The sequence below is a fragment of the Enoplosus armatus genome, chromosome 19, assembly GCF_043641665.1.
Source record: "Enoplosus armatus isolate fEnoArm2 chromosome 19, fEnoArm2.hap1, whole genome shotgun sequence".
NCBI lineage: Eukaryota > Metazoa > Chordata > Actinopteri > Centrarchiformes > Enoplosidae > Enoplosus > Enoplosus armatus.
In genome coordinates this window covers 19,266,802-19,284,992 of record NC_092198.1, presented here as the reverse complement: position 1 = coordinate 19,284,992, position 18,191 = coordinate 19,266,802, and the positions used below count along the sequence as shown (strand labels likewise).

Below are 18,191 nucleotides of genomic sequence, written 5' to 3'. Positions count from 1 at the left end.
ATGAATTGGCTGGAGGGAGGGCGAAATCTGGAAACTGCCCATTTTGGCCATTTGACAGAAACAAATGAAAAAGCCTTTTTGTCTCCTCATCCACATTATTACGGCTTTAACCTTTTTACTAAACGCTTCTACGATATCGGTGGGGAAACCGGGAGGATGGATCCGCTTCCAGGGTTGGTACCGCGGGCTGGAGGAGACAGAAACTGGCCCCAATTACAGCAAGTGTCCATGTCCAAAATCCAAAAAAGATATTCCGTTTACTGTCACGGAAGACTAAGACAACCAGCAAATATTCACATCCACAGATGCTTGGAATTCGAATCAATGAATAAAATAGTTGATGAATTCTCAGCTAACCGATTAATGGACTGATCTTTTCAGCTCTAATCCATGTTTGTTAAGTGTTGGATCTCCTGGGTCTAGTAATCAGCCAGGAGAGTCTTTGTCTGCTAATCCAATCACTCCCGCAATCCCATTAAACGGAGGCAATAATCAACGTTTACGCCCCACCCACCCCAAAAAAAAAAAAAAGCTGTGGGTTCGTCCAGTTTCAACATGTCCATTCCACTCCAACATAGCAACAAAAGCCCTGCGCTCTGACTGCAAACTCCACTCTGCTTCCTCTATTTTATGATATTTCTTCCTCCCATATTCACAATGTCCAATATTTCCTCGGTAATGATATTTCAACTCGTGATAATGTAATAATTAGCCCACGTCTCCACTACAAAGCAGACCAAATTAGATTCGCTCCACTCCAGAGTAATTAAGTCGCACATTAAAAAAGGGATAATAAAGTTGCCATGGCGTTTTCTAATCTTTTAGGCAAATTTATTACCTGGAAATACCTAGACAGTCCCGGTCATAATTACTGCACAATTTGCATTATACCTGCGACTATGTCACTTGCTATGAAAAAAAAAAAAACTGCCTACTCAAATAGAGTGCTGAACATCCGAACATTACCCATAGATTCCTGAAAGCTATGAGTATGTTTGACTCTTTTTTTTTTTGTTGTTTACCCAACCTTTTAGAGGATCCAGCTTTTAGTTGTTACACCACTTAAGTACAAACTAGACCCTTATTAAATTGAACAAACATTATCCATTTGCTCGCTGCATAAAGTCTTACGAGCTGTAGCTGAATATAAAAACACCTCTTTCCTCTTAAAAATGATGTGTTTAAAGTCCCCGCAGTTGTAGCCTTTAAGACAGAAATAGTTCATTAATTCTCATAAAAACGAGGCTTTTTTTTCCCTCTGTGGTTATATTTTTGTCCCAGTCATGAAGATACACTGTAAGAGATATTGTCCGGTGAAGCTCCCAGCTGGGAGCCTATATTCCCCTCTATTTTACCAGCTGGGCAGCAGTCCAATGCATCTTCTTTAGCCAGCTAAAACAGTTTAAAAGTCCTCCATTTGTAACTATTAGTGCAGTGGTGGGAGAAGGCCAGCCCAAATCCTTTCTTCCCTTTTTTTTTTTGTGGAACAGTTCAGCCCTAATCTTTATTTTTCAGAAAGGCAGAAGTGGCTTTGTGAACTGGCTTTAAAAAAAAAATGGACACCAAGCAGCTTCTAGGGGTGGATTTCGACTACAGTCCGCTGGAGAATTCGATGCGAATGTGGGTTTTCGTTGGATCATTTGTCAAATGAAATCCAGATCCTGGTTTTTATCACTGTCTTGCTTTCTCATGAATAACAAATTATTATTATTATTATTATTATTATTATAATAACTCTCCTCTGCAATCACCAATTCTACAAACACACCTAATAGTCCAAAAGAGGGAACCAAACAAGCTGTCTCTTGAATGGGATTCTCCCTGCGGTGGTACAAACACAGATCAGAGGTTGTACGAGCCTTTTCCAGTAGTTCCTAGTGGGTCATAAATCCCCTGCTGAGTTTATTTGTATGACTATTAAAGTGAAGACAGCTATTCAGTGAGGGTAGCGTGAGGGCACCGGCTTCCATTGTTAGAGGATTTAACCTGTGTGGCCTCGGTATTGTGTATGCTGACTCACTGGCATGTCTTACTGGAAACACTTGAAATGCATTAATGTTATTAGACATGATTGTGTTTTCTCCTGCTAAGACGAGATAAAAATGTCTGGCATGAGAAAAGTCAATAACATGAGAAAAACAAACAAACAAATAAAAAAAAAAAGATGCGTTGGACAGAAAGGTGTGGGGTTTTCTCAGTTTAGCGCCTCGGGGCCTCAGTTATTGCGGTTTGGTAGATGTGTTTAAACACTGAGGTTCACAGATCACACCAGTCTGCATCAAGTGAGGAGAGTTTCACCTCCCGGCTACATCGGGTTTATAACAGTCTGTCAGAATCGTGTGTGTGTGTGTTGAACTGACTTAATTCAGACTCCGCACAAGTACACGTAAATTAATCATTACTACCCTTTCAATAGTAAATGTAGGTGCCCTAATATGCTCTAAATTCAGTTTCAAATGCTTTCTCACCAGAAACAATGCTTTGAGGGACATGGCATTGGTCAAAATTAAAAGGAAAAAGTGCAACTGTAATAAGCTTTCATCCACAAGTAACACAATAGGGCTTCAAGAACTCATCAGTTAATAACAAGTAAGTGTGTGCTTGAGTGTCTCACCCTCTCCTTTTGTCTCTTCATGACCTTTATATTGGTCTACTTAATGACTGCGCGTCTGACACAATACTTCCAGTTCAGTTTACGAAATGCAAACTTTCATGAACTCGCCACGTCAAATCCATTTAAATGAATTGTTGGCACAATATGTAGTATACAACTGTGCGTAATGGCCAGTATTTATTATAACGCGCGCGCGCACACACACACACACACACACTCACTCTCATCTTCGTCCTCCCATGAGTTAGAGTGGCTGCAGGATGCAGGCTGAATAATTTAGCATGTGTACTTGGCTTGCCTCTCTCCCAAGTAAATTGAACTGGGCGCACCACAGCATACAGCCAACGCATGTGAGGGGGGGGGGGGGGCACCAAAACAAACTGGAGAGCGAGAGGAAAAGCACAGAGGGCATGAAGAAGAGGTGCTGCAGTTAGAAGACACACAACTCAAGACTCGCCTGTCAACCCTCACATCAGGGAACAAACTGCAGTTTCGACATACCCGTGAATTCAACGGTCAGTGTCATTTGGGATCATTGGGTTAGACGCACCTCTCTCCTTTGTGCGTAGAAGAGAGGCAGAATCCCACAAATCACAGGTGGAGATGATTATTCACCAAGGTTCACACAAATTTCCAATGCTGTCTTGCATGGAAAAGTCTCTGCATCTTACGAGCGTTCTCAGGTAACGTAAAAAGGAGACGGTGGCGGGTAGAATGTCAGTGAAGTGGAATAATAGCGAATAAATGAGCACGCCGCAAACAAAACGTGCAGAGGAAGCTGCTCTGAATACGACAAAGATAAGCTGCGTAGAAAGAGAAACACAGCAGTAATACCAAATGGCCAATTTTTTTATAATGCCAAAACAAAGAGCCAGCAGGGAGTTATGGCCTTGTGGCCATTAAACTTGACATTCACAGAGATGCTAATGCACTCTGGCACCATGCACTCTTAGCGAGACGTTTATATTGGAGGTAGCGCGGATTTATATGAGCAATCTTTTTTTTTGTCTTCTTTCTCAGCTGGAGTTGAATGGTGTCCTTCGTAAATGTTTTGGAATATCATTACTTCATTATTTTCATTTCGGCATCACTTCTGATCTCGCTGATCTCACACAAATCCCGCCACTGTACTGCAACTTTTTCAGCCCTCTATCGCTTGCAGAGCGTACCCAGAGGGCAGTCCCATTTGCTGATTGTGTAATTACCTGCAGCCTTAGTAAATCAGACTCTAATTACAGAACGACTGCAAGCTCAACTTAAGGAAATGCCTTTCAAGTATGTAAACCTTGCCTCGAGCGTACACTGTCTTGTCGCTAGATTTGGCCTTAACCGCGTGTCAGACGGACGATGAGATGATGAGTGACCCCGGACAGTGAGTAGTATCCGAGGACTTGCACAAATGATGGCCAAATTGTCTTGCAAAGAAAAATAAATATGCAGACTTTCATTTTCAACTGTGGGGAGTGAGGAAATTGTGTTTTTTGCATGTGATGTCAGGATGCTTCCATCTTCCAACGCCGCTCCAAACAAGTTCCTACGGTCCTTGACTCTCACACCCTACCAAGAGATTATCGGGTCCGCGGCTGATGCAATATGCAGGATGGAAGAGGCTGCAGTGTTAAAATGCTAGCCCTCACATGGAAAAAGAAGAGAGGGAAGGAAAGGGAGATGGGAAAATAAATGGAGTATGTGATTGACAGCCTATGATTCTGGGTATTAGACTGAATTGGATTAGGGAGAGAGAGAGTCAGCCGTCCATAACCCCCGGAGTGCTTGGGATACGTTAATAGTGAATATCCAAGAGCCTTTTCCTCCATCTCTATCACCGGGCTACAAGGCTTGGTCACAAAATACTTCATCCCCTCTGGAGGCTCACAGCCTAAAGGGCTGCGAATCCTAACCAGCATTTGAAAGCAACAAGTCGGTTTGTGCCAACACCGAGAAGCTTCTGTTTGCCAAGAATAAACTGGCAACTTGTTGACAGGATGTTAAATGGCAAATTTCTGTCCCTGGACTTTGTCAGGGCTGTTTTATCTTTTTGAACATCGCGGACATGCCTTTGCAAAGCAGACAGGTGGGTTCCGACTTCAAAACAAGCCGCCGCAATGAACAGGAAACCTGGAGTACATGGTAACACGATCCCGAATAGGAAATATGACGAGCTGACGATACACAATGAGCTCATCTCACGCGGCAGATGTGTGCATAATGGTCGGGATTTTGGCTCGTATCCCGGGTAGTGTCAATAGGAGAAGAACACCCATTTTGGAACTTCTTCATACCCTTCCCCAAAAAAAAAAAAAAAAAGACAATGCCGCCAACGTGAATAAAAAGATTCTGTGTTTATTTCAAATGGATTTGGCTGCTCACCCAAAAGGATTTGAGTAGAAATTTTGGGAATGTTTATCTGTTTTTTTTTTTTAATATTCACAAATCTATATGTAAAAGCAGATAAAAGTGACGACTGAAAAGTCTCCCACAGTGATGTACTCACGCGCAGTCATTAGTTAGCTGCAAATTCTGTGTCGTTGTGCATTTGCAGTGCTATTCAAACTGATAGAAGATCAGTGCCTACTGCGTGCTTCAGTATCACAAGAACACATATCATAATTTGGGTGTTTTCTCCCACCCCTGATGTACAAGTCATTGAACTTGAACAACATACAGCACATGTATGTTCAACATCAGTGCATACCCCTCTAATTGAGACAAAACTAACACTGCTACCGTCTCTACCTTGGCAAGTACCAATACATCCCTAATTGTCCTCCTCCTCCTCCTCCTCCTCCTCCTGTGTGCAACATAAGTCTCTCTCAGGCCCTGTGAAGCATCCAGCAACACTGCTCTTGTGTGAGAACAGACAATAACAAATTCCTTCAAGTTGAGGTCGGTTGGCCAAATGTAAGTGCTCCTGCTGCAACTTGTTGCTGCTGGCACCACGAATGAAAAGAATGACATTTGAGTGTGGCTCCTGTTTAGCATTGTGTGCCACACCAGGCCAGGATTACTGAGGCTGCCCTGAGGAGTACGAAGTGTTACATGCACACACATGTGAAAATCCTTCATCTCCAAAACGTCAATTCAAATCAACCCATGAAGGAAAACCTAACCGTTCAGTTTATCCGAGAAATTCAACATCACCACATTGAGACACAGGTGTCAGGAAAATCACTGGTCTCTATTCCTGTTGTTGTTGTTGTTGTTGTTGTTGTTCCTCTCACATAACTAAAGCAGGAATATTAAAAGAAAAAGGTCATCAGACGAAAGAAGCATATTCGTCTACTCTTAAACAACACACTAACTCCGTTGACATTAAACGTCTTACCCGAGAAATTGATCTTTGCCCTCGACAACCCCCCCAAAAAAACTCCAAACGCTACTCTAAAACAGCTCTTAAACTGACTGACAATTTGTCCTGGTTTCTTAAGCAAACTCAAAATGCGATCATTGTCCAAAATCACACACACACACACACACACACACACACACACACACACAACAGTAATCAATAACGATACTCTAAATGCTAATGAGCTAGCAGTGCGTTAGCTCTGAGCAAGACAAGACAAATTGCACCTCCTGGCCTCGCTAATCCAACGGCCCCCGACAAACGCACAAGGCATGCTCATTAATGGCGACGCCGGCCAGTAGATTTCACGTGTGTGTGTGCGCGTGTGTGTGTGTTCACCCAAGGTCCCATGAGGCCAAGCTCTGCTCAGCATACACCACTATCTATAACAAAAGAAATGCCAATGATCCTGCAACACTACTGTAGACTGCTAATGGTCCAAAACCTGGACCAGGACCTGTGTGGCATCTTCCCATTCTTCCCTCTCCGGTGCTCTTAAATTCTGCTTTGTTTGTCTCTACCTCCAAATATTGTAAATCTGCCGTATTCAAACAACAGCCGGGCTGAAAAGGGGGGAGTTCATGGTCTGTACTATAATGGCTCTCGTGTTAAATTCAATACAAAGTACATTTCCAGAGTATACTGTATGTATGCTCTGTGTTTCACCGATTAATTGACTTCAATAGGTTCTCCTTTTCTCAGTGTTACTTTGCTGTTCACGAAACACACTTCCTGCGGGTGTTTCACAATAAAGGCCTTGCGGTGAAAGGAAGGGACGATGCCCTCTGAACAGCTGGACGTGTTTTAATGTGAAACAGATGGAGAAAGTGTGGAGTCAACACATTAACAGCAAATGAAGGTTGGTCAGAAAACAGGGATCAAATTCATGAAACAGACATTAAGACCTGTCTCTAATGATACCCTCTCTCAAATAAAGTTCTCTCTTCCGTTGATATAAAGGAGGAATTCATAGTAAGAGCCTAAAAGCTAAAATGCCCCCAAAAAGGGACTTATTATTAGGTTAAGGAATGAGTCTAACCACTGAAGGACACGAGTATCGTACGACAAACCTACTGTATAGCTATGATTTTTGGGAGTAGAGAGAGAAGGTGAGTGAAAGAGAAAGAAACTGTGTGTGAGAGAAAAGGGAAGAGAAACCAACAGGCAGCAGCTCACGGGGCACTCATAACTCCCTGGGGCACCAAATAAAACATGGTCACATTTGTACAGCTACTGGAATTTGTCAATAGGCAGCTGCCCACTGCAGGAAAAAAAAAAAAAGAAGAGGAGAACACACACACACACACACACACACACACACACCAGAAATCCAGGTCCATTTCCAACTGCAGGTCAAAGCCTGTGGTGTATTGATAGGATTCAGCAAAGAAAAGCAAAGCTCCAAAGCTCACCTTTAGCTGGAAATGTCAGCCTGTGCATACAGGAGGCGTTGCCCGGCCTAGAAACCCGTTTGTCTGATGTTGTTATGTTGGGCTAGCACTACGGCATGGCTCTCTTTGGACTTGTTCTTTGATAGTTTAAGTGCATGTCCACCGGTTTGTGTTTGGCTGTTGTCGGTGCTCGGGCTACGAGCTCTCTGGAAGCTCAGACACGAGCTGCAAGTGGTGGAGAGAGTGGGGCGAGTGGACTGAAGCATCACACGGAGGTGGTTCAAATGATGTGTGGAGGGAGCCTGAAGGGTTATTGATGACTTGTTATTGACATTTCATTTAGCCAGCTTTTTCCAGGCACTAATTTCTCTCAGTCTAGTGTAAGTTAAAAAGGCACCACAACATTAGCTGACTGACTATTATACTTCCATTGGACGATTCGAAGGCACATTTCCAACCTCCAAACAGCACAGCCTCATAACGTGTGCGACGAATGACGGCCATGTAACGTCACTGGGAAACTTTGAGCACTTAAAAACTGACTACTAAAACTAAAAATCTGTATAAGTTCGTAAAATTGCATCACCTGGCGCCTTCACGCATCACAACGCACGGAAATTAAGCTCGAGGCAAAAATGCACTTAACTTGCCGGTGCCCTGGAGTTCAGCCTCCCAAAATGTTGACATCCAACAGCTGGTACTGCAACAAGCAACATGCCAGGTGTAAAAGCTCTGGATACACTGTCCAAACCTACTTGGCTATTAAATGGGTGTAATTAATTATTTCCCACAAGATACCAAACTCCCTTGACAAATCATCAGCTTTAAGTTGATGTAGCTGTATATCAGCTATAGTTTGCAAACAGTTTACACACCAAGCATTCGCAGAGCAACATTTATTTTGTGGCGTTTCTGGCCACCTGATGAATGTCCAATATATATACACTCTCCTTTTAGCTCTGTTTCTGTTCTCCACCAACTCCTGAGGGAAATATCTGGCCCTTTAGCTGCTAAATGCTCCGCTACGTTCCAGCTCCAGCTAGTCTCCAACTGTGTCAGTCTGCTGTTTGGTGCTACAGTGTACAGTAGGTTCTTAGAGCATTTTCACTGAAAACAGGAAGGATACAGTCAAAACACTGGGGGGGGGGGGGGGGGGGGGGGTCTAGTCAGTGAACCTTGATTTTAGAATATTTCATCACAGAAATGTGTTCCCAAAGTTAAAAATTAATCTCTAAACCCTTAGGGGTTTTGTAGATATGGGGTTTCAAAATCTTTCTGGCAGTGTTTGCTTTCTTTTTTTTTTTACACACCGGCGTGATTATGAATAAAAATCAGGACTTCATTTGGCTTTGCTTTCTGCAAAGTACCGCAGAAAACCCAAAGAGATTTTACCGTTTTCCCAGCCGACTTTTATTGCTTTAAACTGAATGGTTGGGACTCATTAAAGTGGCTGGTGGAGTGGGCAAAAAGAAGCGGCACGGGGCTGGTGGCGAGAAGTACATATCGTCTTTCAGTGTGTATAATGTGTATGTATTTTCCCGTTTCCCATCCATGCTTCAAGGCTTGCTTGTGCCTTGACCTGCAGCACAAATACTAGGTAATAATGATCCACCTAATTTATTTTGCTCCAAGCTTTTCCAAATGAATGCTCAATGACTATGCATGAGCAGGAATAGAGCTGGGAGAGTAGACGCAGTGACAGCAGTGAGGCACTAGATATACTTCTGAGATGGATACGGTCTATAGGCAATAATACTTAACACCCCCCCATCTCCCCATCCAGGCCTGTGGTGAGTGGGATGCTGGGGCTTGCCCCTGGCTATGGCTAGACTATGCAAAGCCCACAAGACACACACATAGACACAAATACATAGAAGCCGTGCACTGACGGTTTGAGTATGTATATATGCACAATTAGCCCATCAGTCACTCTGGACTCTATATTCCCTCCTTGAGAGACCTCAGGGCCAAGAGGCAACAAGCGTAAGACCTGGAACGAGTACATTCATCCTCATACTCCCCCATTACAACCTGCTGGAACCCCAACCACTGGACCAATCGATCCACACCGACTTTCTAAAAGGGCCGTGCAGGAACAATCCATATCAATATATGGATTCAAAATACCTAAAGCCCCGTGGGCTATCATCTAGGACTGTATATTTATAGTGACTTTATTACGCTATAACAATATTCATTACCGGGGTCTTAAACTCCTAGCCAGGCCTTGGGCTAGAGCTACAGCGTGATTTGTCTTCAAAGGGAAGATGGTGGACATCCTGATATATTACAGTAGCCTACAATCTCTGGGTAATTTCCAATTCATAACTCCAACTACAGGCATTTACATCCACTGCTTCAACCGAACGTCCGCTGTGAACGTTTCCTTCAGTCTCATCCCTCATGAATGAATTCAAATTACGGCAATATCGTATGAACTGTTGCCCCTGACCAAAATATTACGATGCAGATCTAGGCTCACAACTAGAGTTCCGACAAACACATCATTTTTTATATATATCATAGGGTAAGAATTGCGATTGTTATTCTTGTGAAAAATGCCAATCAGAAGTTCCTGAAGTCTTCAAATTGCTCGAAACATTCGAACCCTTAAAAATATTCAGTTTACTACCACAAATCCTCACAATTGAGAAGCTGGAACTACACAATATTTGCCATTTTTGCTTGGAAAAACTACTTATATCGATTACTAAAATACTTTTCTATCAACTGATCGATTAGTCAGCTAATCATTTCAGCTCTATACAGATCCATGTTCGATGCTCACGTCATTTAAATTACAAAATGAGCTCATATCGTGCGTGCACCCCAGCCAATGGAGTCAAATCATGTGGCTTTCCAAAAGAGTAGAGACGAAGCAGCTTCAACATCACTGATTGTGATGGTTTCAAGATGTCAGCCCTGTTTTTTTTTTTTTCTCTGCTTAGGGGGGATTAAACCTCATGATACTACCAGTAGAACGGATGTGACACTTTTGCAAAGTGCAAAGACATAGTATAGATATTCTAAAAATAGAGAGCAATCAGTGGACCGATTACGTGACACATTTTCTTCCTTCAATCAAATCAGATCAAATAATAATAAAAAAAGAACTCAATTTCTTTCCATTCAGATTAGTGACATAAAAGGTTCCACGTAAACGCAGCGATTGATGGCTTCTCTACATCTTTACAGGGCTTTCATTGCCAGATGACTGAAAGGAGTTCTCTGTCTGCAAGTACATTAATGTACACACACACACACACACACACACACAGGAAGCAGTGGTGCTGGTTGTGAGCCACAACTATTATAGCCATTAGACAATTAAAGAAAGCACCTGGAGGGACCAGCAGTACCTCTATCTGACACACACACACACACACACACACACACACACACACACACACACACACACACACACACACACACACACACACACACACACACAGAGAGGAAGCAGTGGTGCTGGTTGTGAGCCACAACTATTATAGCCATTAGACAATTAAAGAAAGCACCTGGAGGGACCAGCAGTACCTCTATCTGACACACACACACACACACACATATATATGTCTGTTTTCCACTCTAATAAAAGCAGGACCAGGGAACCAGAGGCAATTAGTTCAAATGGTCGATACAGAAATAGGACTCATAGGCTGCCAAGTTAGCCTGAGAAAGAGACAGAAAGAGACAGCAACAGAGAACTTTAATTCAGGCTCTAAAAGGTTGGCCAAGCACTGAAAGAGGCTTTTTTCGGTGAAACACATGCGCGCTTGCAAAGACACCCCCACACATGCACGCACAGTGGAAAAAGCAACCGTGTCGGGAGTGGGCAAAAACAGCTGAACTGTATCCTGAAGACAGCAAAGCAGAAAGGGAGAGGGGAGAAGCAACAACAAAGGGGGAAATGAAGGGAACAAGAGTGAGGAGGGAAGGAAATGACAGGCATGGCAGTCAGAGATGGGAGGGGAGGGAGAGGAGGATTGATGCTTCATCTTTGCTCGACAGTCTGCCTTTGACAGCGAGGAGAAACCTTTACAAGCCACCAGCCTTTAATCGACAGCCCTCTGAACAGCAAGATGTGTGTGTGTGTGTGTGTGTGTGTGACGTATATACAAGCTATGGCTTACAGTTTACCTCTGTGCATTTCAAAGAAGCGGAGGTGCTGACAGAGGTGACGGGCTGACGGGATGTTAAGCGATTGTCCTTTAAGGTAGTGAACTGAAAGGAGCAAATACTGCAAACACACCGTCCTTATGGCTGGTCAACTGCTCATTTGCATCTAATTTGCATACTTAAACACTCACACACACACACACACACACACACAGAGCAGGATGATGAGTCAGATAGGACAGCAGCAGTTGCTCAGAGCGTAAAAGGTGAGTCTGTGTGTATTAATTAGCAACAAGTCTGTCATTATTTTATCATTACCATTATTAAAAATGCTGCCACAAAAGCAGAGCCTCGGCTGTGGTTTCTCAAGCAAATCCAGGTTTCCTCTGGGGGTCCTTGAGGGAGCTCCCCAGTATATGTGAACTTCCTATATCGGACTGTGGATCAGTTTTATTAAAAGGTAATGCGGTGACTTTGGCAGCCTGTCGCCACTGAATGAATAAAACGGATAGCAAAAATGCTCAATTTTATGAGGACATTGACAAAGAATCTGTATTTAATGTGGATCGGTGGCACCTGGCCGATACCTGATCCACCAAATAAGGTCAGTAGCACTCAGAGTTTTCCTCAGTAGCACGGTAATTGAACATCTTTTAGATATGGATCGTGAGGACACTGGTAGACGGGGAACAGGCAAGATAAAGTGTTTCATTTTAAGATACAGTGATGTGAAAATGACACTAGGTAATGAGTGTGGAAATCTGCCAAGAGATATCTGGTTCCAATGTGTATACAGGAGACACATTTCAATGTCTGCTGTGAAGGATCTCCTCTGTAATTGTGATTCACAACTTTCTATAGCTGAAATGGGCCGCCACCAAAATGGAAAAATGTCCTTCTCTCGAGATCAACAGTCCGTTTCCACACCAGCTGGGCCTGACATCCAGCACATAGACCGATACCTCTTTCAAACAGGAAGTGTGAATATGACGCAGGCCCACTGAACACACGCATTTCACTTGAGTTTGACCTATTCACACACTGCCACAGATGCATCTCTCCGTGTATCAGAGGCGCCTGTTTAGCAGTCAGGTTCAGCTGGTAAGAAATGTGTTACTACTAGAGAGAAAAGTAGCTTGCTGTGTCAAATAACGTAGGCGTTCTAGCATTCAGCATCAGCCCCTTCTACCTTGATTTTACCTCTGTTTAACAGCCAACGTTTTCATTATTACCCCCCCGCTGCTCTTGCCTCCAAAGCCTCCCTGAGAGTGAGTGGAAGGCTGCGGAGCGGAGGGGTTCTCCAGAGAGCCTTTGATTTCAAGCAGACAAACCGATTTAGCTGATTGTAGGACTGCGGCGGCCACTCACGGCAAGCCGTTTATCCTTAACAGAGTGGCCCCCGCAGCCCGTCCTCTGCCCACCACAAACACCCGGCCACTGAGACCACGACACGGCAGGGTAGATCCCTGGGTAACTGGGTCAGATCGAGCAAGAAGCCGGCATCACAGAGCTTGTGCCTTCAAATAATTTAAGAAGCCTCGGCTAAATAACACCAGGCCCACCGGAGGTCAAGGGGAGCATGTAGGAGTGTGTTTGCGTGCGTGTCTGTGTTTGGTCAACAGAGTTATTGGCTTTACTGTGCAGAAAATGTAAAAAGAAAAAAGGTCTGCAGAGAAGCCTGAAAAAGTCAGGTTGTTGAGGTGCATCTCTGTCTAACTTTGGCGTAAAAATATCTGAATAAGAATAAAAGGTGAATGATTGGCCTCGTCACATCACTTAAACTGAAAATCTGTCCTTTGATTGTTATGCGCACGTTTACCAGATGCTATTTTGGTCCGCGTATATTCAGAAGCAGCATTTTCGCCAATATCCGTAGGTGGTGTGTCAACACAAGACCTTCAGATGGAAATCAACCAATCACAGTATCACTAAGAAATCAACATGCCATTACTTTATCTATTAGTGCTGCTACTAATAACACTAATATCATGACTTCTTCTAAAACTATTGCTACAAGCACCACGTCTAATTCGATTCCTAGCGTTATTTACTACTGCTACTTTTTATTGGGAAAGAATTGTTCCAAGAAATGACTGACGCCCAATGACTGAATTATGGGCTCCTCTGCAACTACTGCTACAAGTACATCTTCTACTGCAAAAGCTAGTATTGCCATGGAGCGTTTCAATACAGCGAGCAGGGATGAAGGTAAATGAAAGCTCACTCTGCTGCCATTTCTCATAACTGTAGCTGCTTTTTTTAATCATATGAGGCATAACCAACACCGTTGAGTCAATATCTATCCAAACTACAAGCTGAACCGGTTTGTCACAACCACTCTACTTTGTCCATGTTGATTTAGTCCAAAGGCATCTCCCTTATTATAAAAACACACAGGAGTAGACGTATTTCGAATATCAAGGAAAGAATGATATCCGTGGACACGTTTACTTAAACGCCTCATCTTGAATGCCAGGATGATGTGGTTCACTTGGCAAGATATCGATTTTAGAATTGATCAAAACTGCGCCGGTGTTCTACGGGATGCCATTAAACTAACATTGCGGATTCACACAATAACATGTCAGTGGATTTCTCTTTCAATGATTAGCCACTTTCCTGGGTTTTCAGTGTGGAACATGTTTACACCCTCTGTTTGTCAAAATACATTTCTGCTTTGACACACGCTTCGTCATGTTGAGTACAAATCTTTTCGTCTGTTTCTTGCAGTTCAAAGCGCTGCACTCTCTCCCCTAACTTCACAATGTGTTCATTAGTTGCTTCATTAGGCCGGTGGGGGGGGGTTGGGCAGACTTTTGCATTTGTTTTCCCCGTCAGAAAATATTGCACTGTCATGGACCATCTCTGCACCACTGTGAGTTCCCTTTGAGCAAACAGAGATTAAGATGTATCTAGTTGCAGATGGAGAGGAGTGGTGGCTGGATGAAAGACAGTGTCAGAGTACTGATTCAAGTGCCAAATATTTCATATATAATGCTAGTCAATATCCCGACGTGACTTGCTTGAGAACAAAGAACTAGTTATCGCTACCGCGAGCAATAATCTTTTGGTGAAATGTGATCAGTCGGGGTAATCTTATCGATAACATAGCAACGTAGCAATGCACACCTTCGTGGGATGCCGTCTCAGCTAACCTCTCAGCGACCTTGACGCCCTCATTCAAAAATTCAACAATTCTGATTCGGTTTTTAAAAGAAAAACACAATTCGTGTCCTCCTGTGCCAAATTGTGACGTCGACAATCGGCGGGTGATCTCAGAAAGGTGTTTGTTTTACTGTTTAAAGCGCCGTTGGATCTAAGTTCACTACTGAGGTCAACTAAATCATCAGCAACAAAACAGCAAACAGCACGAAAACATAATCTCAGTATTAGTGATGCTGCTGGAGGAACTGCAATGCTGAAAAGCAGCATTTGTGCCACTTGTGGAAACACTCTGTCTGAAGCCCGTAGCACCAGCGATGCTTTTTTTCTTTCTTTTTTTTTTTTTTTACTTAATATTACAATCTGTGCACAAAAATAATAAATCTCCAAGGGAATGTTTCTCTAAAGTTATAATTTCAGATTAAAGACAGCCACCTTATACGCTGATATCCAGCACAGGAAGTTGAAGTTAAGTTAAAATTTGATACAGTGTTCAATAGAGTTGTTTATTTTTTGACTGGGAGGAAAGGCAGACTTGTACTGAGTACATATGCTGTGTGTCAACTGGAAGTCCTCATGCCTGGGATTGTGTTTGTACCGCCATCACTATGATGTCAAATACATTGGACATCTGTGACATGGCCTATGTGACGACGATCAGTTGACGATCAGTTGACAGGAGGATGCACGTTATCGGAAAACTGTAATTTTGTAAACAGCCGAGCCCCTCTTCGCTTGTGTGGTTGGCAGCACGGCGGCAGGGTTCCTTAACCTTTTAGTGGCAGGTGATGTCATCTTAAGGTCAGAAACATCTCCCATTGGCATTTCAGACGGCGTGTCTTGTATACCAAATGCATGCAATGATCTTTTTAGGTTTCGGGGCAGCGTTCACAGCCGGACACCTAAACGGTATATCGACAAAATATCATGCCGTGATATGAGACTGGACAGCGTGGGGCGTTTCGGTTAACATAGTATTGCGACCAAGTTCAACCTCGTATTTGGAAGCTGCGCTAGCTTTCTGAACTTCTCAGACTTTTACAGCCGACTGGTCTTCACCAATTATTGCTTTTCGTAATCTTCTCACACATAAATATCTCCTGAGAGCACTAAAATCATACCGGGGTATTCGGTCAAACACGACATTGTGATATTTCATTTGGTCAGTGGTGACCGTGGCCCCACAGACACCCCAGAGGCTGTTCAGGAAAAGTCATATCCTGACCTCCTTCATGTCAGCTCTGGGCCGCAGCGATATGCAGATGTCTAATTTTCAAACGACTTTAAATGAAAGGCCAATATCAGTCCATCTGAATGTCCACACATCAGCCACAGGGCTGGGATCATCACACCATGGGTAGAGCACCCGCCTGACTGCACACCATCAGCAGCCACCTGCCTTCAAACCAAGCATGAATTCGCAGGTTCTCTTAAAATACCCCCCCCCCCCCCGGATCTTCAGGTTAGGAGCTGTGGAGCACACTGGGAATCTAGGTCATACATGAAAGGGTTCAAGGGTTGTTTAATGGTCCTATTACAACACAAGGTTATATAACCACATTTATGTTCGTGGTTCCTTTATGCGACACACACACACACACACACACACATGCAACACAGAGCAACATAACTAAAACCTATTCATTTTGATGGAGTGAGGGGGGTGAATTTAAAGATCTGTGAGAGGCTAAGAGGTGTGTTTAATTCTCCACACCATGACACCCGGTGTTCCCACTGTGGTGACTGACCAAGGCTGGTTTTGCACCAGCCCCACATTGTCCTGACACGGGGAAACTCGAAAGGCAGGTAAATCAGCCCGGAGGGGGGCGGTGGATCCTGCGCGCATTCCTTCCTTTTCTCCAGGAACCGGCCGCTGTTTCGTGTAAAGAGAAACGTCACGCAAAACTCCGTTTAAAACGCTGCCAAATGAATGTGTCAAAGTCACCGGCAGGTGTACGTAGATCTCACAACACGGTTCAAAACCTTCAGCCCAACACTACTATATATTTGCGCATTTCGGCTACAAGTGATCCACTATGGTCAGCTTTAATTCGGCAAAATCACAAGTTGTATACTCGGCATAGCCTGCACTCGTCGCCACCGCTCTCCGCGAGGTAACGTTGTAACCTTTCGGCGAAGACGACTTTCGAGTTAACATGCGAACATTTTGTAAAAGTTCAAATTTCATTCACTTTAGTGCTCCTTTGTGTAGTATATGTGAGCCGAATCGTAAGCGGGATATGGACGATTGGTGTAAGGTGTTGAGTCATGTTCTACCACGAATATCAACGGCTCCAAGCCAAGGCGAATTTAAAATGTACGATCTTTGGCGGAGTTTGGTGTGATGTTCTTTCTCCATAGAAGGAACAGTGCGCCAGCTCAACAGATCCTTACCTCTTTGACTTTAGCCCGTCGGTCCTTGGTTTCGGGGTCCAGGGGTTCGTGTCCAGTCGCCCCGGGGGGGCGGTGATACTCAACGAAAGGTAAAATATTGACATCCTTCCCACCTTGACCCATACTCTCCTTTGCAACTTTCTCCTTCTCCTCTATAATGTCTTGTTTTATCTCGTCGGGCCGTTTTTGTAGAGTATCCTTGGCCTCTAACAGAGCTTTTTCGTGGTCTTTCCTGATCTTGGCCAGGACCCTCTCGTCGTTTCCAGCCGAACCCGAGTCGCTGCTGTCCGGACCGGTGCGGGTGTTGGTCTCCACCGCGGAGGAATGAAAGAAAACTCCGCTAAGCAGCTTGGACGAGTCCGGTAGGAAGAAAATGGCCCCGAAACATAGGGTTATAAAAGCGCTAAACACTAATAACAAAATAAATTTCTCTGTCAACCTGAAAGAGGTCGGGCTGGCAGACTTCCTATTCGGGGTCGCGGTAAAAGGCAGAAGAGTTGCAACTGGCATTTTCCCTCTTCCTTCAACGACTCGAACAACAACAAAAAAAAAAATGAATTTAAACGGTCGACTTAACTCTCGTCGGACTCACTTTCGGCTTATTCCGTTCAGAGACCCATTTCCGGATGATATAAACCGTGTCAAATGGGAAGCAACAGCGGTAAAATCTCCGGTAAAAAGTTGAGGAGTGAGGCGGCTGCCCATACCGGAGACTCTCCGCAGACAGACAGAGCGAGTCCAACGGCTCACACAGGAAGCAGGGGCAGATAGGCGTGACTGACAGCCGCGATGAGCTAATCACTTTCTGCCCTGTGAGTGGTGGGAACGCGGGGGGGGGGCGTGGCCTCCCGACGGCTGGCTATAAAAGCGCTGACAGCCGCGCTAACGGCTTCACAGCCTGCTAACCGCACGCAAGGAAGGACGTCCACATGGAGTTTGGATAAAGTTACAGTGTTTTTTTTCAAGTTACAAGTCTGCTCATATTCTCGGTTTTCCCCCGGTGTCGAAACAGCATGAAAAGGCTGAATGAATTGATCCCGCTCACTATTACCTGTACAGCCGAAGCCTGTTTTTAGCCTTTTCCAAAAAAAAACCAAATCAACAAGATGAAGAGTCTACAGCCACACTAGTGATTCTGTAAACATGCAGTTGTTTAGCAGGA

At 44.0% G+C, this 18,191-nt stretch overlaps 1 protein-coding gene across 1 annotated transcript in view; it reads right to left on the bottom strand.

Moving 5' to 3' along the window:
• man1a1 (mannosidase, alpha, class 1A, member 1) overlaps positions 1 to 17,539 on the bottom strand; it is a 116,418-nt gene extending 98,879 nt beyond the window's left edge. The window contains exon 1 of the mRNA XM_070925734.1: positions 17,030 to 17,539. Coding sequence (XP_070781835.1) covers positions 17,030 to 17,539 — 510 coding nt within the window. The remainder of the gene's footprint in view (positions 1 to 17,029) is intronic.
• Positions 17,540 to 18,191: the final 652 nt, after the last annotated feature.